Genomic DNA, 21,609 nt, shown 5'->3' with positions numbered 1-21,609 from the left:
TCGCACGACTCTTCTCCAACATACCACGCTTTAATCCCCAATCACCGACCATTGTTCTTTCATCAGGGTGAGAATAGTTTAATTACATATTATGTCAACAGCAAAAGGAAGGTGGTGGAATCTGTGTTTGCCTGTCTCTGCATCAGGTCAAAAAGAGAGGTCAGAAAGATTATTGCAGCACTACTGCTGTGTGCTCACTACTGTAGCCCTGCATATCATTGTAGTTTGAAAGTGTGCGTGTGGGGGGGTAATTACTGCATTCTTTAACTCGGCTATGTCTGGAGGGACCATAGAAAGTCCTGCCTCATAAAACGAAACAAATTCTTATTTGCTGTGCCTGGCTGGGCATGATACTAAGCAACTTTTTATAACACAATGCAGTATGGATCACATCCTCCGTAGTTTTGTGGTGCTTTGTCCTTGCATGTGTTGGGCTAATTACAGAGGGATTGGCCTTAATAGATTTGGTGGCATTTTTGCGGCTGCTTTGGTCTGTTAGGATAACATACCATGAATCAACTATTTCCTTGAAGTTCAATTCAGTTTGTGCATGAGCCTAAAATTAAAAACACCCTGTTTAGAAAATTCCCTGGAGCCGGCCAAAGTGAAATTAGTCAACTTGCACGAAGGATGGGCATAATGCGGTGCAACTGCTTTGCTAAAACCCATGTTGAATTTGTTAAAAACGGCACCGTCGGTAGCATTCTCATGTCAGCATTTGTTTCCCACTGGTTTGTACACAATTTGCCAGAATGTTACGGCATCTGCGAGAACATGGAAAGACAGAGCTGATGTTGTGAACCTGCTGCTTTGGGGAGCTCATAACTTTTCTGCCTGCATTCTTTTCCCATAACAAGTTTATTGCAGTATGGCTGGAGTGTAAGATAAATATGACTCATTCTTTTGTATTTTCCCCTTAATAATATTGCTCCTCTAAATAGACCAGAGTGCCAAACACACAGGACTCAAATGAGAATAGAGACCAGCCATTATGGAGAATATAAACATCCCACCCTCCTTCTCTTTCACATTTCTGATAAGGATCATGGGAAGGAGAGAGAGTAGACAGCTCAACAGCCCCTTTCTTTTTCTTGCCACACACTCCCCCCTTTTCTAATTAACATTGTGCATGTTGTCAGGCTTTGTTTAATAATGCATGATTGCTATCAGAAGCAAAATCCTTTGAATGAAGCACCAGTGAATGGGAACACAATAATACCACCAGGGGCTCAGGAAGACAGACAAGATTGTTTTTTTCTTTCTTTCTATTGTAATAAATGTTAAAAGGAAAGCATCAGTGCCACCAAATGTATGAAAGTGAAGGTGCAGAGTGCACCGCAAAATGGCCATGTTGAGGATAAAATGGGCAGAGGTGGTGCCGCCTTTGAAAAAGTCTTTTTATATAAACTAATGGAAATCATTTGAACTCGTGTACATGCTCATACATGTAATTACAAATCCATGAGTGAAAGCTTTCGTGCAAAAAAGAAGCTGCAGTATTTAGGCTAAATCCATTGTCAGATGATAATGCAGTAGGCAAACTGCTACCTTTCTGCCAGGTCTGCCAGGTGGTGTGTCCATTGTTAGCACATTAGGAACGAATCTGCAGTGCAATTTACTTGTAAAAGATTAACAACATAAATCAACACCAAATATAATTTTTGGTATAAAATGAAGGTTTCGGGGGATGTCTTTTAGCTCTGCTTACATTAGCTTCTCCTTGTATTTACTCACATAGCACAGCCTCTTGGTTGTTTCATTGGCGGTTACACAACATACAGATGGTTTTGTTTGCCTCTATCAGCGTGTTTGTGTGTGTGTACATGCCGGGCGTGAATACAGAAGGGGAGGGCTGCTGAGTACTGTTTCTTGTGTGCTTCCTAATGTCATGTCATTATGGAAATTCACACATTAATTAACTCAAAGGCTATCACTTAGATTTGGGGGGTGGGGGGGCGGATGCGTAAAAACAATAACCGAAGGAGACAGACAGCTGTACCTGCACTACGTATGGATCACACTGCAGCTCACACAGCTCAGGTTTTTCAGTCCAGTTGATTCTAATCAAATTCAAAGTCGCTACAAACACTGCTCATGTGAAAATTCTGTCTAGTGTGCTCAAATGTATGTATATGTATATGCATTTGTGTTTGCAAGTGTGTGTGTGTGTGTGTGTGTGTGTGTGTGTGTGTGTGTGTGTGTCGGTGGCGGTGTGAGCGGGGGATGAGATTGCCTCAAATTGATTCCCTTCGCCACACGTCCCCCGCTCTTGCGCTTGCTGCTAGCCCCGCGGCGCTTGGAGACAGGTAGTCGTGTCTATCTCCCCCCCAACACAAATCGAGTGTGACAGGTGCGCTATCTTCCCGTCTTTTCTGCCATTTACAGCCCACAGAAATGAAAGAGGGAGAGCTAGGAGCGAGAAAGAGGATGATTGGTAACAGGGAAATGAGGTACTTTGTCATCATCGGGCCTACTGATTGGGCTTAGGGGGGCTTGTTTTTCTTTTTTTTTCCATTTTGTGAGTGGCGGTCAAATCTGGAGATAAACATTCAAATACAATATTATTTCTACCAAAAGCATTTATGTGCAGAGTTGCTGCCTCCTGCACAGACCATTACTAAAAATGCAGAATCCTAAAACTTCAAGAGATCCAACATGTTTGACATGTTTGATCTCACACTACATAAAGAGTCTGACATGTCATGGTACACAGACCATATACAGGTCCGCCTCCACCGGTCACCGCAGCTGACACAACAGCATCCTGCAGAACAATGCAGGCAGACGAGCTAGCATGCTAACCAGGCAGTACAGTGTGTCATCAAAGCTCACACACACTTGGATTAGCCGGGAGCCGTGTTACGAGCCGAAGACTACCGCAGAGCATCCATCACTGAGGATCAAGCTCTGGCTTAAGCAAATGGATGACAAGGGATAGAGCCGTTCTGCAGCTAATACTAGCTCACTGTATCACATTGATTTTCACAGCCATGTAGTGGCCCTCAATAAAAGGTTGAAACATGAATGGCAACACTCGGCCACTGTGTCTTATGGATTTTATTTGTTGTTTGAGCAGCGCTGGATAAAAAAGAAAACGTTTGTGTGTGTGTGTGTGTGTGTGTGCTAAAGCTAAGCTACTCCATCACTTTGTATAGGCACTTAGAGCTATTAAAGCATCAACAATGGATTAAATGTGGTGTAAGAAGTATAAAAATGTTTTTCAGATGAATGGGTTTACTGGATGTGTATATCGTAATGCAACTAAAAGACAGCGTTTATATCTTGTATTGTACTTTAAAGAAAGTCAGCAGTCTCTTAAGGGTCAAATTTGCTTAAACTCCTAATTGAAGTGCTATGAAATAGCATTCAGCATTTATGAATATTTTCTGCATTTCCTCACTATTCTTACATGCAACAGAGGCGCTCTTTATGTGAAACAGATATCAACACCGATCTTAGGAGGACTTAAAATGTACTCTTATTATGCAGCGTATTTAATTGGTGCTCGCCACCAAAGCTGTGAAGACAAAATCTTATTAGTCCACCCTTTCATCTGTGTGGTTTCTCCTTTTTCTCTTGCACTCTCTATCGCTCTTCCTCTCATGCACACGTGCACACGCATTGTGTGAAGTGACTATTCCATTTAGAGAACTGTCAGAACATACCCTGTGAGCACATCAGCCTCTTCCTATCCTCTGTCAGCTCCAGCCGAGGCTGTGTGGGGGTATGTCAGAAATGTGCAGGGATAGATAAAACCCGTGGAGCCAAACAGCTTTGTTTCATTCAGTTCCTCTCTCTCTTTCTCTCTCTTTTTCCTCCCTCCTTATTCCCTCTCTCCCTCTCCCTATCCCTCCTTGCCTTGCATAGGCTGTGAATACCCTGCATCTGAGAAATCAGACCAGACTGACTCACAGGGCTCTGTGAGCCAGCGCCACCGAGGCTGCCAAAGCATGCTGGTGCCAAGCTGTCCCACCATGCACAGAGCCAGACCCACGCTGCTGCTGCCGCTGCTGCTTGTCCTGGGTCTGTTCCTCCACCTCGCCGACGCTCAAAGTAAGTGGACCGTTGGCTTTCACGTGGGCCTCAAGTGTTGTGTCCTGCTGGGTTGGGGGCGGGGTGGCAAGGGTGGAATTGGTTTTGTTTTGTTTTTTTTTACACTGAACATCATCAGACACCTAAATACTCCATGTGACACATGTGCAAATAAATAAATAATTAATAATTCATGAAACTTTTTCATGAAACACACGTGCTATATGTCCTATGATGATTTACACACACACACACACACACACACACACACACACACACTCACACACACACAAATTTAAATTCAGTAAGGTTTTAGAAAATTAAGGCCACTGTGTGAATAATTAATTTATTGGGGGGAACTACAGTATCTATCAGTTATGGTATGATATTAAATATAAAGTCGCCCTCTACTTAAAAGTGTATTGCTCATTGTTACTTCACTTGGATGTTTGACCTTCACTGTGTAGAATAATGTATGTGCACAGTTTGATGCTAGAAGGCTGTTTTAACATTCACCTGCTGAGGGGGGAGGGTTTCTCACAGCTCACCAGCTCAAGTTTAAGACGTGTACATACGAGATGATTTTGTGACTAGTTTGGAAGCTAATTTTTGATCCAATGTGGTCCAATTTACACAGGGTTTGATGTGAAAACTTTAAGTCTCCAGTGCACACACGGTAAAAATGTAAAACTATTTCATACATTGTACGTAATTTAACTTTTTTAGAGGTAAAACCTAAATGATAAACATATTATTTTAAGCTGATTTTTTTAAAATATCTGAATCTTAAATGTACAAAATAAAACAAAAAAAGTCTGCAAATAATATTCAAACCCTTCAAAATCCAGTATCACGTACTCTTGATATTGATCCCTCCCTCACACACACAAACACACCAATATTTCATATCTCACCAGACTATCAAAATGTGTTCAAGTCCCTATTTTCCAACTACTTTTCTTTCTGCTGCTGCAAAAAAAAAACAACTATCATGTGAACCAGAAATGCTCAGCCCTCAGCCAAGAATCTCATGATGAGAAGTCATTGGAATTGAGTTACTTGACATCAGACACCTGCCCATTGATGTGTGACAACAGTTTTCAAACCTCATTGAGTTCTGGTCCTGCACCACAGCATCCCACCCTTTATTTTTTTTTTTTTTTACACTAAGATCCATGAATCATTAGCTTCTGGAGTCACAGAGGGATGAATAAAAGTTTTATGGCTCCCTTTGCACCGACTGAAATCCCCTCAGTTCAGCTGAATATCTCTGAATGAAGGGATCATTCACCCAAGGTCATATACAACAGAGCCACGCAAAGTGAAATTGATGGGTGAGATTTTCAACTTTGTGCTTGAGAAATGTTCCCTGCAATCCGCTAAAATGTGTTTTATTTTTCTTCACTGCCTCTTGCCACATATGTCTCACAGCGGGGAAGAGGCAAATGGAGAAATGTTTTCTCCGTTTATCCTCCCGTTTTATGTGCAGTTCCAGGATTTATTGACACAATTTAATTACGGGACCTTCCCAAAACGGTATTAACAGTCGATAAACGTTACCATCGAGGGGGCTCTTTAGTAGCTATCTTTTCAGAAACTCCCATCGTCCACAGTCTAGAGTGAATTAACATAACAGCATTTGATGGAAAAAAAACACTATTGCCAAAACCTTCCCTCAGACAACAAACTTCCACTCTCTCGTGTCCAGACATTCCACAGTCACAATTGAGCACGAATGTAACAGAGACCTGCACAAGTGCAGCCAGCAACCCCCAAATCTTGACGCCTCTGTGCTCACCATCCCCCCCAAAATCCTCCCCATTTATTTCCTTCCTTTAGCTGTCTGGCTGTGAGCAGCTGCTGCTACCCCATACCCTACTTAGACAGCTGTGCTGGGTCATCATTTCAAAGCCAAAACAAACTTATCGTGAGGTAGCCACAGTGGCTGGCTGTTAATGACTGACGTGGTGTGTGGGAGTCATTGAGGTCACAGGGATGAGGTGCGTGTCCTGTCTGCAACCGAGCTAAGAGAGCAAGTGTCTGTTCATAGGCAGAACCACTTCAGGCAGCACATATTAGCCCTGGGATTTATGTTTGCTCTATTCTGTTCCTGCACTGCCTGATCTCCCACATGCACGTGTTTGTTCCTCCCTTTCCTCAACTCCCCTCTATTGTTTTTCTTCCTAATCGCTCTCTTGCCAATTTTATCCTCATTTCTTATTTGGGCTTGTTCTTTCTACAGTTTTCTTTTTTTTTTTGTCTGCATCTTTGTTTTCTCTCCACTTTTTCCCCTTGCTGTTTAGAGGCAGTGCAATAGCCCCTTCCAGCGACTGAGAAGCTCCTTAATTTCTGCACATGCATAAACCAGCCCAGACACTCTGGGGCTCTCTCCCCATCTGCGGTGTGCACTGAGGACCAGAAAAGACCTCCATTCAATTTAGTCTGCTCCAGACTAACCCTCAGCACCATAAATTCGAGTGCATTTCCGAAGGGAAAGCTGCCCTCTGTTGGTGCTTTGCATCCGTTTGGGTGTGAGCTAGCCTCCGGCTGTGGACACGGTAGAGGATATGAGACATGCGAGAGCAGAAAATGGCTGAGTCGGCCTGCTCAACAGATGGCATGATCCTCTGAGCCAGTCCTGCTCGCCACCCAACACAGTGGACACCGCAGCCCCCTCTCAAGAAAAATGGCAATCAGGCCCCCTGATAAACACACATTACAGTTAATGTGTTAATGGGAGTCCAACAAAATGTGTTCTTCCTGCAAATGTTTCCAATGAGAAATGTGTGTAGCTGGGAAGAACATGATGGATTCAAAATGATCTCTTGTGTAGCTGTGTTTCTTTGTTTGGTCTGTTGGTTTGTTATTGTTTTGTCTTTGGCCTTCTCCCTCTCTGTTGCTCTCTCCCGTTTTCTCCTTCACCCCCAGTCCTCCTCGCTCTTCAAAATGCAGCCCAATTAATTTGTGTGGCAAATTGGGCTTGGCAATAGCTTGAAAGAAGGGCATAATTGTCCCCGGTGAGCCAAAGGGACAGAGCACAGGAGAGAGGAAGAGCAGGGAGGCAACAAACAGTTCCTAGCGGTAATGCAAAAAAGGAAGCATCAAAGAGGATGAGAGGAAAGTTGGATGCATTTAACATCTCTACCTGGGCAGGGATGAAAACATTGGTGTGGGCATCAGCGCTAAATAACCTGGCTGTTCATTAATTGACGGACTGTATCATGAGGCGGGAGCAGAAAGAAACCTGGTGTTAGAAGTCAGAATGCATCTCAATGTTTCCCCATGGATTCACATTATGATTGAGTTACAGTATACACACAGCGACCTGAACTAAAAATTGCTGACTGTTTTAGGATTATTTTCCTCAATGATTGAAAATATGCTGAGCAACATCTGTATGGAAAACCTGCTTACAAAACACCCACGCATTTTCTACCCAGCACTACCCCATGCTGTGTTGGACCATGTCAAACCCTGAGCCTAATAGTGTTTTAATTGATTCCTCCCATTGCTGGTTAATGGCATGGTGAGTCCCAGCGAGCCAGCACGCTTCTCTTTAACACGTCAAATGAGTATTGACAGATCTCCCCTAGCCTCTCTAAACATTAAGATGTTAACAGCCAAACCTCATCTCTCTCACTTAGGCTTATTTTACAGCCAACCACATACACAGAAGCATGTGCACACATGCACTCGCGCACACATGCACTCGCGCACAACATCCACAGGCATCAGATGCATGTGAAATCCTTTTGAGCCAGCAATCAAAGGTGAACCACATGGGACGAAAAACAGCAAATTGTCTATCGATGCGACACTTCTTTAAAGCCATTGCAGTGTCAAAGAAGCAAGATGGGGCAAAATTACTCACACTTTACCGAAACACGGTCACGTTTTAATGTCTGTTAAATAATCAGAGGAGAGGGACCGAGTTAAAATTGGACTCATGCGCTGTTTTTGTGCAAAGAACCAGTTTCCCATATGTTCACTATAAGTTACACATTTATGGTCCAAGAGCATCTACTGCTCTATGAGGAGTAATTTGTTTAGCTATACTGCAGTAACCATCCAAACAGCATCTGCCAGTGTCATTTCTAGTGATTTGTGGGCGGAATGCAGATGATCATAACTATGATTTGTAGTGGTGTTTGTATATCTGTTGGAACATACAAAAAAGCCAGGGAGATTCATGTTGGGATGGACAAGTATACCTAAGCATTCACACACACAAAGAGACACAATATCATTCCTATGAAAAAGAGAACGTGGTCTTATAGTGTAATACAAGCTAAATTATTGATACATACCGTGGAGGAGTCTCAGATACATGCACACATACCTCCTAAACAGGATCACCTTGTAGCAAGTCCGAAAGCTAATGATACTCTATTCCCCAAATGACATCAGGCTGTAATATGTGTGTTTTATGCATGCCTGGCCTAATATGAATTATTGTAAAATAGTGTTGTATTTGCATATGAGCTTCCGGGCTGTACTGAAATTAGCATTTTTACAACAGCTCAAATTAAATCCCTCTGCTTAATTTGCCTGCATGCTAATTTGATTTAAATTGAGTCTATTCCATTCCCTTTTACACTCATAGCCACACAGCGCTAACATACAAACCACGCACGCACACTAATTCAAGCACACACACGTATGAACGCACAGTATGTACTCTTAAGAGCTGCAGCCCACATTCACTACCCCCCCTACACACACACACACAGCCTGGTACACATTGAATTAGACACGCAAATAAACACACACACACACACACACACACACACACACACACACACAGAGCTTACATGTTTATGTATCCACATAAAATGACATTAAATCCAGGAGAAAACAGAACCTTGTAGCCGGTTTTGATCCAACTTTAAATCACTGTAATTCCCCCAGTCTACCGCCTCGTTCATCATCCTGCCGGACACTGCTCAAGTGGAAATCTCATTGTTGGCTCCACTCGTTCATTTCAAAACATGTCTTAGTAGGCTACAGTACATCTTTAAAAACGGCATCAACATCTACGAGAGGAGAGAGAAAGCATCATGTTCACACTTCAAATAAATGTGGTGAAAACACCTTCGCCGAGAGTGCCAGCACTTAATTACCATCTAGTTGTTTGGATGAAGACCTTGTGACAAGACTGGGAATCTGAGATAAAACAATGTTATCAGTGCCTTGCAAGATGCTTTTTGCTCGCAGGTTGAACTAAATGAGTAAGAAGTCATTATCACTTTCTTTGGCTGAAAATGCTTGTACCAATTCCTTGTCAACAATGTGTGGTGCAATTATGTTCAAAGGTTGTATCAGGCCCATTATTAACTCCATGAATGCCGATTTCTTTGGCAACTATGCCCAAGTGTATTATTTAAGGCCATTAGCCTCATCTATAGATTGCAGTCATTTTGCCTTGCACTTAGACCACAGAAACACACAAAAGCCAAGCAATTTTCACCACACTCCTGACCCTCCCACTCCCAAGAAAAGAAGATAATCACACACAATATGGAGATGTTGTACAGGCCAAGATGCAGGTAATTAAAGGCTAGCTCTCTGCCATTAATGCTATATCTAAGTGCACTTATGTCTCCAAGAAACATTGACTTGAAAATGGTGGGGCAATTTAACCATGCTGTACCATTCATATCTCAGAGTGGGAATATTGACAGAAGAAAAGCACCGTAATGCCAATTGTAAATCCATTGGTGTGGCAATCAACAAACACCCAGAAACCCTTTCTCGATATCCATATATTTGAATACCTCTACATGAAATGACTGGGTCTATCATACTGTGAAACTGTATGGATTTCTGTCAACCTGGCACCTCTTTATCTGTCCTTCAAGTGTTTAAGGTGCCGGAAAAACAATGAAGGACCATGTTAACGCAGTGCACCAGACTAGGTCTCTACACTTACAGTCTCTTTCTCTCACACAAAGGGTACCTTGTAGCATGCCTTTGAAGCTGGGATCAGCCGGTGCAGCTGAGCACAATGCCAGCTGTTTTGCATCTGCTGGGCTTACACTTGGCATGATTCTGGCCTTGCTGGCATATGTACTAAATCTGATCACCCTTCATACGCTATGCCAGTGAACTGTATAACAATGCAGGTGTTTCATGACATTGCCCCAGTGACAGTGCAATTAATAGATTGATGCTGTAGCAGCAGTAATGGGATTACTGGACCAGTCAACTCTGAAATACATCAGCGTTGCCTGCACAGATGATGTTTTACCGCAGTGTGCAGTCAGAACAATGAAGAGCTAGAGTACATCGTCTACACATGCAGTAATCTAAGAGGGGGTGTCACACTAAAACAGACTGGAGGCTCAAAGATGATGACAGCCTAATTTAAGATGTCTTTATGCTCATAGTACCAATGAAAAAAATTCACATTCAACTCTTTTAAATACAAAACTCAAAATGGCACCATGTTTTGGGATTATGTCCATTAAGTTAAGTAGGGGAAATTGCCCGATGGTCTTATTTGCATTAGTGCAGTCTTGCAGTGGTAGCTGATTATCTCCTGACTCTGTATTGAGTCATTAAGCACTTTCTGCATACAGGTATCTCAAAATAAATGGTTGTTTAATGCAGGACTGGCAAAAGCATGCCTTTGGCTGCTATACCTTCACGGCTTATTAATCGATTTTGCACAAGTAAAGCAGACCCATGATTACAATTTCAGCCATTATTAACACTGTGTGGTTTTAAACATATATCTTAAGCATGTGACATTCACTAACATCTTAACCCAAGAACCAGACTGTACTTTTCCCGAACACCTGCACGGCACCAGGATTTACTTGTCATTCTGTTAATTATTCTCTTGAAAATACTGTAAAAGAGCCACCTTACTATTGCTGAGTGCATCACTTTGTTGGGGGGTTGGAGGAAGATAATGTTTTTTGTGCACATTTTATAGCACATAATAGTTTGGGAAAAAAAGCATTTTCGAATTATCTGCCTCAGAATTCATGCGTCTGTGTGTCTGTGTGTCTGTGTGTGTGTGTGTGTGTGTGTGTGTGTGTGTGTGTGTGTGTGTGTGTGGTGTGTGTGTGGTCGTTCATGTGAGCTTGCGTGGGTAACACCTGGCCCTAGGCTGGAGCTTTGGTCTCACTCCAGGGGTCCTAAGAGTGCGACACATTGCACTGATCTCGGCGCAGCACATTTGTGTGCCTGTGGGGTATGTTGAGATTCTGCAGTGGGGTTAATGGTCTAAACCATTCATCTCCATGGAGTGCCTCCGGGCAATTTCTCAGTCCCTGCCAGAAAGCTTAACATCCCCACCTTCTTACCTACAGCACTCTCCAACGCTTTGACGCCAATTGGGAATCTTTATGCCCTAAGCTGCTCTTGTCAAAGTTGATTTACATTCAGTGGAGTGATGGAGTGAGTGCTCAAAGTCTGTCTTTGGAGAGCTGTCTTTCTCACCTAATACTCTTGCACACTCTACATCTGTCAGTATTTTCTCCCCCCCCGCCCCGTTCCCCTACCCCCCACACTTGTTTGTTTGCTTGCCCGCTCATTAACTCACTCTCTCGCGCACTTGTTCGCACACTCCCCAACTTGTGCTCGCTCTCTTTGGCCTCCCTGCGCCACCAAGTGAGTCATGCCATTCGAGGAGCTGAGATTTATTGTGACACACAGCTTTAGTGTGGTTTATTAGTTATGGCAAATGAGAGTGAAAGCCTCCATTGGGAGGTGAAAATGCTCTCACGCCACAGCCAGACCCATAGGCTTTTCCAGTTGAAACTGAGCCAAGCCCTTGTTTCTAATGGCACGGTGCTCTAAGTGCCCCTCCCATCACACCATGGAACATGGTATATGCATCCTCACATACACACACAATTACCGAAGGGTCCCTGGACATTTATGAGCTTTTTATACAGCATCCATCATAACATCCATGAACAGTCTGTTTCCCCTTAGCTTTTACAACTCCTTTTACTATACTCCCTTGGTGCTGTCTTTCATGTCATTCATCATTCTCTCATCAACTAATTAATTACCACAATCCCCTCCATCACTTGAGTCATGATGAAAAAGATTTCAAGTTAAGTATAGATAATTAATGTACAACCGAGCGGTAAGGTGACAGTTGAATCTAGAGTGGTCATTTGCGTCCAGAGACCTGGAAAACCGTCTTCTGTCTGAATCTTTAAGGCTATTGCGAAGGCAAACACCTAGAGATCACATGTCACATGAGAACACATTTCCTTACATATGTTCGATCTCATTCAGTCCTTACACAGTCATCTGTTAATCCACTCTCATCTCCCCACTTTTATATCTCCCTCTGTCTGATAGTTAGTACAAGAGAGCAGATATAAAGGGAAGTGGGGGAAGAAGGGAGAAGACTGACTGCAGACTCGATGATGTCAGGATTTATGCCTACACAGAATTCTTTAAGTAAACCTTCCAAATAAGATTTTCCCACCCTCCTCCTCATGCTCCTCTGAGAGCGCAAAGGGGAAAATAACACATGATCAGAGAGCCTCAAACTGAGTCCCTTTTACTTCCTCAATATCACTCCTGCCACTGCCTGGGTAAGACAGAAATTTCACACCGCATGATCTGTTGCCTCTCATTACACTGCGCAATTTAATTGGCTGTGCTTTTCCCCCGTTGTGATTATTCAAGGAGAGGTGTCCGCGGAAAGGATAAGCTGTAGTTTTGCCATTAAGTCCCACAGGGGCAGCCTTATTTGTGTATTTGGCCAAATTATGCCAACTCCAGTGTGAGTAGAATGGGAACTCCCAGAAGACATTAGTCAGTTAGCAGGTAGCAAAGTGCTACTGAAAGGCCTGGTTAAACATGACAAGACAGGATGCATGTTAAGCATTATAGCTTATTTGCCCTAATGAAAATAAACAAATGATTTTGATTGAAAAAAATGTTTACATCAAAATGTAATTTAATTTTTCACATGTGGTAGTGTGCAATCATACATGTATATACAAATAAATAAATTTTATTCTTTACACTCCTACATATACAGTATCTGATATGTTCCTCAGGCATACAGTATAGGTGCTAGCTGTAGCAGCTACGCACGGTTGTACACATATTCATAGTCTGAGCAGTATACATGTGTAAAGATAGCATTGTGCTCTCCACACACATATTGGACACCTAATGGAACCAAGAGATGGACAACATGGCATATCTGTAATAATATGCTTTCATTCTCCATTACTGCCAAAGAGCACCACTGATCAGATGGTCTGTGAAATCCACTTTGACCTATGCTAAAAATAACCATATTCCCTGATGTCTGCCTCAGTAATGTGCTATAGCTAGAGTATACAAATGACAACTTTGTTTCCAGAGAAAAGACAGTGACAGGGTTTGTTAAGACACCTTAAAAAAATGGAATACAAATCAAATATAGGTAAGAGTAAGGGTCGGATTGACAACAATACCTTAGGACACAGAGATTAGGAGTAGGTAGATTGAAAAGAAAGTAAAACAAGGGAAACAAAGAGCTTGGATAGAGATTAACAGAACAAAAATAGATGAGGATAGATAGATGAGGTGATAGGAAAAAAGTAAGGGGGAGCTAAAATAAATTACAGGGATTCCTTTTTATGTTTCTTTAGTGCTTAGTCACAACTTCCTTTTGCAAAGCTCAAAGATAATTTCCAAAAAGTAATCCTGGAGCCTACAACTTTAATCCTACATATACGATTAGGTTCCTGACATCTTTGCATTTATCTCCACCGTTTTTTTAAGGATCTGGAATTTGGTAATGAGAGTCAAAGGTAAATAGATTTAAGATATTGTAGTTTGGAGTGAATTTGATCTTATTTCAAGTCTCTTGTCAGACACAACTTTTGTGTCTGACAAAGTATCAGTCATTACATTTAACTTAAACCAACTTCTATCAAAGCTGGAGTCAATATTTCAAAGCTTTGAATTAAGTGAGTTGGTATCGTGTGTGCACAAAGGGAAGCACTTTGGCTTGTGGTACAATTGGATGGGGGTATTATTGTTATTATTATAGCAAATGGAGGGAAGCATTACTGGGGAAAAATGAAAGAATAATGAAGGTTCATAATGTGCGCAGGGTAAAAAGAAAAAAAAAAACAAAACTGAAAATGCAATCTTGTGACAATCCATTGCAACAGACAGTAGAGCAATAAGCATTGAAAATAACCCAGGTCTAGGCAACTTAGTAGTAATCAATTGGTTGCATAGTGACTAAGCGATTCACGGATGCAGACGGGAGTCACAATAATAGCAAACAAAAAAGCAAAACAGAACCATGAGAGGGTATTCTTATCTCAAGATGACTGCTATCTCATGGAAGACAGCCACTTTTGTTTTGCCATGCCTCATTGTGTGGTGTCTTTGAAATCCACAAGGGCCTGTTACACAGCATTCATTTTGTTTCATCACTCGCACAAAGGCTTGACTGACATTATTTGAGATAGTTTGTTTCAGGTACAATGAGAGTAATTATTCAGGCTGCATTGAGAACAGAGAGAGTACCAAGAGAAAGTAAGCAATATTATTGGCAATGATAAAATATTACAGCAAATTGTTAAAAGCTACACAAACAACTGCATCTTTCTATGATTCATAGCCCCCATTTAATCACTCCTGCATCATGCAGTGCAGTGGCTTTTTGAGCTTTGCTAGTCAAATACAAAGTTGAGTGGCACTACTCATATCTTTCACATCTTCAAGGTCAAGGTTGCTGGTGGTAACAGGAACAGCAGGAAAAAAAACATTTCGTTTTGAGAAAGTTAAGAAGCAAAAATCAAACTCAAAGTGGCCACACAGTGACACTAAAATGTGTAGACCGCTGCCCAAAGCACCCCCTGTGTCCCCAGAAAATCTTTCAACAACTGCATGGCGAAGGAAAGTAGTAGTTCTTTTTACTCTTTCCCTAATAAATTCAAGTACAGTAGAGCTGGTGTCCATCACTGGAAGAAGCTGTGGAGTGTGCTCTTGGTCATGCATGCAGAATAGCAAGTTCCTGTTTACTGCAGCACTGCCACTGTTCCCAGCTGCCCCCTTCTTGGAAGGCAGATCTATCCACCCGGTCATTGCTCTACATCTGTACAAGATCTGGAATTATTGATTAGGTGATAATTAAATTGTCCATCCCAGCTTGATATGGATTAATAATTGCCCACTAATGCCCTACTGACATTTTGCTGTATTGACTCGATACTGTTTGGAGCAGCGCGCCGATAATTATGACGCTTGGCATTCTTCATTTTGTCCCTAATGAGACCAATCAGAGTTGGCTCGACTTTTGCCTAAGAATTAGAAAGGAGTGAGAAGGAAGGATAGATTTTCTCTTAGGGGCCATTATTCAATGCTTTGGGGCTTATCACAGAGATATTTCCTTCTTGTACAGGAGCGTTTTTTCTTACATTCCTCATTTCTTGATGTATAATTAGTGCTTTGTCCGAATAATGATAAACTATGTTGGTCCAAATCATGTAAAGAGGACATCTTTGGACAAACAACAGCACCACTAGGAGTACTATAAATACTGAGATGAGAAGGTGGTATGGGCATCGTGCCACATCACTGCTTCGACTTCCTCACTGCCATCTGTGAGTGTTCCTCCTCTGGCATTGTCACAAAGGCCTTTTGTGCATTTTTCCCCTTTGTCCCTGTTTGCTAGGTTTAATTAGGTTATTTACTTGAGCCTCACCTCCCAGTGTTTCATTATAGTGGGCATTGCAGATAGGGCTTCACACAGGGCAGGGGCAGATAAAAAGTTAGGACAAAAGATGATAAATGTCGCAAGTGGGGACCGGAATGCAATCTGGCCGCCACGATGCAGAGATGCTCTAATGGCTTCCCAGCGAGGAAGGGGGAAGGCACTGTCGAGATGGCAATGTGATAAATGGTTTCGGGATGGCTGTAAGGACTGTAGGCAAGACAAAGAAAAAGAAAAGAGTCGTGGAAGGAGGAAAAAACGAAGATGACCACAAAATGGAATCTAATTAATCTGGACTTGGTTCCCTCTGCTGACAAATTCAGTGCAGAAGAAGAAGGGGAAGGGAAATTGTTTTTTAGGGATGTGTTCAGCCCCCTCCTTCCCTCCCTACCATTCCACTTTCCTCCCAGGTTGAAAAGGGACGTATGGGTTCTGACAATAGTCCTGCACCTGTGGAATGATTAATCACAGCAGGCTCGCCTTACATGCTGAAAATATCAGCTCCAAAAACACGCCAAGGAGAACTCGGCTATAAACATAATTCTTCTGCTATTTACCAGCACATTACACAAATGTAGGTTTTAGAGTCCCTTTAAATAAAACAATAATCATTGTGGACCTTTTTTGTTTTCACTTAAGTATATAATGCCAGTTTTTGTCTGTACTATATTCAATTCCCAAATGGTTTCACAGTTGTAAAATGTGCTACTAGCATATACAATTCATGTAAGTTACAATATAAGTACTGCTATTAATGTATCATGTTGATGTGATGTCCATACTCTTTACATATATCAGCATTTACCTGGCACATTAAAGTGGCCTTTGTATTTTCTTTATGTGCTGAATTGTACTCGATTTCCTAGAATATTTATGAAGTTAACAGTCACGCTAAGTCAATGTGCCGGCTAACTATTTAACCTTTAATCTATGTGAGAGAACGGATGAAGTCATCACTTACTGAGGACCATAGTACCTTGTGGCATTTTGTGACAATGTCATTGGCTTTTTACTCTCTCTTCCTCGCCGTTTCACTACTCCACATTAAAAGCCAATAGCCCCAGCCATTACTCACAGTTGTGCTTTTAGAATAATTCAGATAACTGTGAAACGGCACTGTAGATAGATAGGTCTTCACAGTTTTACTGGAAATGTTCTGTCCCCCAGCTTGCAGATCTATGATCAGAATGACACTCTCCCTTCACAAATACACAAGCACACTGTCTGAATCCACAATTAGATATATTATATGTACAGTATTTCTATTCACATGCTTGTGTACATACACTTAATGCACAGAAAAAAGAGAAAACAAACTCACTCATTCACTCAACCAGTAGAATGGAGCCCATTACTGTTGGCAAACATTTGCTCTTGAGGCCGCCGCCTTTGTGTACCCTCTTGCTCTGTCAACTGAGGCTCAGTTTGGCAAAGGGTGAAAAAGACTAAGAAGAGAAGCGCAACTAACTCCATCAGTCCAAAAGGCCACATATCCGGTCCCCAACAGTTTTGTACCCTAAGGGGGCTCCCCGTCTTTAGAAATCTACCCCTGTTTTCACCCTGCCTCTGAGACGACATGACACAATATTCCATTAAATCACTAGTTGAAACACATTTTGAAAAATATAGTATGCATGAACTCTTTGAGGCACTTATTTCTATACTTCGTCACAACCAAGATTCTCACGAAGCCATCAGCAGTAATGAGTTTTTAGCTCCCATTTGTGTGGTTTCTCTCTTTGTCAGTTGCTTCACAGATAGATATTCTAATTGTCATCTGTGGTTCTCTTTATTTGCTTTGACAGATTTCCAACCTGAACTCGAGCAAAGTGCTGTATTTCACTGCCCCGATCATATTCATTTTAATGACCTCGAATGTGACGCAGAGTTTTCCAAGGTTAAAAGAAACTATATTTTGACTAACCACCATACAAAAGCCGGATTTCAATGGAAAACTTTGCCTATTTTCAAAATAGTTTTGGGACCATTTGTATGATACTATAACAGGTTCATGAATATAATGAGTATACAACCTAAATGTTGCACAAAAGCAGAGTATCTAGTAACACCCCTGCACTGTAAAGAGACAGACACATGCACGCACACGAGTCATCCTCTTTACACTTCTCTACTCATCTCCTGATGAATCATCCCCACATTCACACACATCAAGAAAGACGAGCCTTTCAAAAGTGATCTGAAGCTCTTAATTTCACTGGATTATTTTAATTATGTCCCCTGAGGGTTGTTGTTTTTGCTCCTGGGGTGACATTGCACTGTTTGCTTCCAAGTGAAAACCCCCATCCGCTATCTGACCCTGATACCACCCACCCTCATTTGTTTCCCATCTGTAGCTCTTCAAAGACGTCGCCACACATACGAGCTGAACTGTTTTCTTCAGGGGTTCGCAATTAAGAATTCAAAGACCTCAACTTAGATTTACTGCATGTGGTTTAGAAGGAGACATATTAATAATGCGTAGTTGACAAAAACAACCCGCTAATACACAGCTAATGTGTTATCCTGCAGTATTGCATGTCACTCATTTAATATGAAACAAACTAATTAAAAATGAGAGTATCATTAAGAATAATCATTTAAATTTAATTTTGACAATTATATGGCATTTTGACATGTATTATAACAAATGCAACAGCTTAGAGGCAATATTATGACCTTTTTTTTTTTTTTTTTCTTAGTAATTAATGCTTTTATGAAACTTTGACTGAGCTTAAATCAATTTAACCAGGAAGGCAGAAAGTTGCCAAATTCAACTGTCAAGTGAGAACATTATAAGCAAACTTTACATACCGTGGCAAATCTACTGTTTCAGTCATTAAACATATACAATTTCAATATCAAAACTATACAGTGCTGCTCATACAGTTAATCCCTTCCGACAAATAGTAGCTAGATAACAGTAGATAATGTTGTATAAAGTGTAAGAGTGTCACTTTTCAAAATGCCTTTATGCTACTGTACTATGACGCATATGATGACACTCACTGTTGGCTTCAAAGAGTAAAAGGTTTTTCTTAACCTCGAAACGTTTCAATTACTCCCATTTTTCTTCCTCTCTTTTATATGCAATATTCTTCCTTCACTGCTACATAAAATTAGTGGCCTGTGAAAGGTCACTTTGGTCTTTGAGTGACTGTTTGTGGTACCTCCCCTGCATATTCTTTGTCCCAGTAATAGGTTTTCGATAAGAGGATAGCCATGAGCCGGTTGCAGAGAAGAGGGTTATTCAGAGTAGTTTCATATTTTTTATGAATTATCCATTATATATATTATTCCTAACATATTAGGGAAATATTTTCTGAAACTGGTAGAAAGTGAAAGCTGGGTGTACATTAATTGAGGGGAAATTTGAATTAAAGCCTATTTATGTTTACCAAAACGCTTGGTTTAGGTGTAAACTGGTTTGCTGAACTTAGGAACATTCTCAGGAAATCTGAGCTGCTGAAAGGAAGCCAGTTGTCATCTTGCAGGATTTCTGGAGCATGAGCTAGTTTGCCTGTAAGCGCCTGAGAAAACACAGTGCAGGGAATGTGTCACCTCTTATGGCCTGATGACTGGCATCCATCGGAAATGGCTTGGCACTACTTATCCATAAAATTACAGTCTGTTTAAATATACAATGTCGAATCCCTGGAATGATTTGCTACATAATCCATCTCTGCTCCTACGGAGACAAATATGAGGCAAGCTTTTCCGCTCTGTGGTTGAAGACAATTATGTGAAGTTTATGCTATAAAGAAATAGGACAGGCCCAAGTATAGTGTAATTCTCTTTTGAATAGAGCCTGTCAAATATGTTGCTTATTTGATTTTCCATTCCACTTTTGCTACCCGTATCTTTTGATTTCTGGTAAATGTAGTGGAAAGGCAGTGGCTTTGCAGATTGTCATCTGTACGTGCTGTCATGGTGATATTTATCAACCTCACACAAAATGTATGTCACATGTGTGGGAGAAGCATCAGAATCATACGCAATCATGTTCTCTTATTATCTGTTTGTCATTACATTGGCAGTAAGCTGACACGGCTAAAGAATGTTTATCACTTTTGCCATTTCTAACATCTTTTCAAGTCTATGCAGCCCCTGTATGATAACTTTTGGCCATTTTGCTGCAGCACTGCCATTTAATGAATCGTTCCATTGCCTAGTGGATAACAGAATGAACGAATGGCTTTCTGTGTTAGTGGCTGCCACTGCCTATCCTATCAGATAATTAACTTTTTGCAAATAGACTGCGCTGACTACCAAACAGAGTAAGCCTGCACAATTAGAATTACTTATCTATGTTCTCTCTTTTTTCCAGACGTTGGAGGAAAAACAAACAAGACAAACAAATCTAAATTTCATACTTCTTGCTTGACTGTTTTTTCCTCTAATGGTCACACACGAATTGTCCCCAGATTTATGTGTTCACACACAAATGAACAAGTAATGAATGAGGGGAGATGAAAATGAAGTCTTATTGAAAATGAAGCCTCTGTATTATTTTGCATCGGCGTTCGACAACCTCAGCCCAGATGTTCAGAATTTCCAACAGGAGGGTCTAGTGTTTTCCACCTCCTTCCCCCTTCCCCCTCCTCCTCTTCAGTCTTTTTTTTTTCTCCTTTCCTCTGGCGGATGGTCTTGCACCGACAGTGGCGCAATTCAATATTTATATGTTTCCTTCTGTTTGGTTTCCGCCGCAAAGGGAGGGGGACTTTCATGTGTCTGATTTGCCACAGCAGCGATTCAGTTCCAGCTTTTAAAACGTTGGGGGCCGTTTGAACAAAGCCATCTGTTTGAGTGGGCCGTTTTATTAAGTGACAAACTGGATCCCTCTACCTCGCTAATGTGTCCCGTGGGACATGGCGGTAGCTTGTGTGTGTGTGTGTAGCTGGTAGAGAGACAGACACAGGAGAAAAGAGAGAGGTAGAGAGGGTACAAGATTTCCTCTGCAAACATTGTAATATACCACAGCAGAGACTACATCGCTGATGTAGCCGCCATTGCATAACTGAAAGGTTTTTTGCCTTTTTGAATGTACAATGATAATTGAGTAAGGGAGCCTTTCAGCTTCCATCTTATCCCATGAAACACAGACTAAGAAGCTCAGCACTGCTCCATAAATAACCCTTTATATTTATTTCATGGAACCTTCCAGAATTTTCAATTGTCCCACACCCCCCAATTTATTAATGTCGTTCTCCCATTTGCAGTGTTGGCTCCATCCAAGGAGAATATTCTAACACCCATGAGAGCGTGTGTCTGCACACATGTGCATGATAGGTTGTGCCTGTGCACCTCTGGAGAACCCCCGTAGAATATGTCAGTGCATTCAATATGGGACAAGAGCATTAGCCATTCTTTTTGAAGCCGTTGCTGTTGCCTGTTTTAAAGTGCCCTAACTCCTGGCTGTAGCCAGAAGCTCAGACCTTGCATAGCAATGCCACTTAGCATGAGTAATATAAACTTACTGGGGTTCAGAAAGTCCCATTGGCATATGATTTTTGCAACCTTAGTCATTGGGCTGAATATTTGACAAGGAGAATACACTGGTGAGTTGTGTATTACAGTGCATGCTGTAGGTTTTCTGCCTTTGAAGCCGTGTTGTAAGTGATGATATGCATTTATTTATTCACTGGAGGCTCTAGGCGGCTTATGAGCCAAATAAGAGACCCTGACCCTATCACAAAATGGACCTGCAGCCCTAGTATCCATATGCAGTCTCAATATTAATGTGTCATTAAGCTGCATTCTTGTATATTCTATTGAATTAGTTTTACATAATGACTGTTATGAATTTTGCTTAGAGAGCACATTTGAGCAGTTGGGAGGGGGTGAGGGGGACGTGTAGGAGAAGGGTTGTATTATGAACTTCATTA

The 21,609-nt window shown here is 41.5% G+C and overlaps 1 protein-coding gene across 40 annotated transcripts in view; it reads left to right on the top strand.

Moving 5' to 3' along the window:
- The window catches only part of LOC127379623 (receptor-type tyrosine-protein phosphatase delta), a 353,106-nt gene that overhangs the window by 256,397 nt on the left and 75,100 nt on the right, over nucleotides 1-21,609 (top strand). For all 40 annotated transcript variants that reach the window (XM_051429470.1, XM_051429457.1, XM_051429468.1 and 37 more), the window contains one exon: nucleotides 3,868-4,053. In XM_051429470.1, coding sequence (XP_051285430.1) covers nucleotides 3,951-4,053 — 103 coding nt within the window. In that variant the 5' untranslated portion in view covers nucleotides 3,868-3,950. The remainder of the gene's footprint in view (nucleotides 1-3,867; nucleotides 4,054-21,609) is intronic.

Source organism: Dicentrarchus labrax, unplaced genomic scaffold (assembly GCF_905237075.1).
Source record: "Dicentrarchus labrax unplaced genomic scaffold, dlabrax2021, whole genome shotgun sequence".
Lineage (NCBI taxonomy): Eukaryota > Metazoa > Chordata > Actinopteri > Moronidae > Dicentrarchus > Dicentrarchus labrax.
Note: the sequence above shows the minus strand (reverse complement) of the source record. Positions and strands in the feature narration are given on the sequence as shown.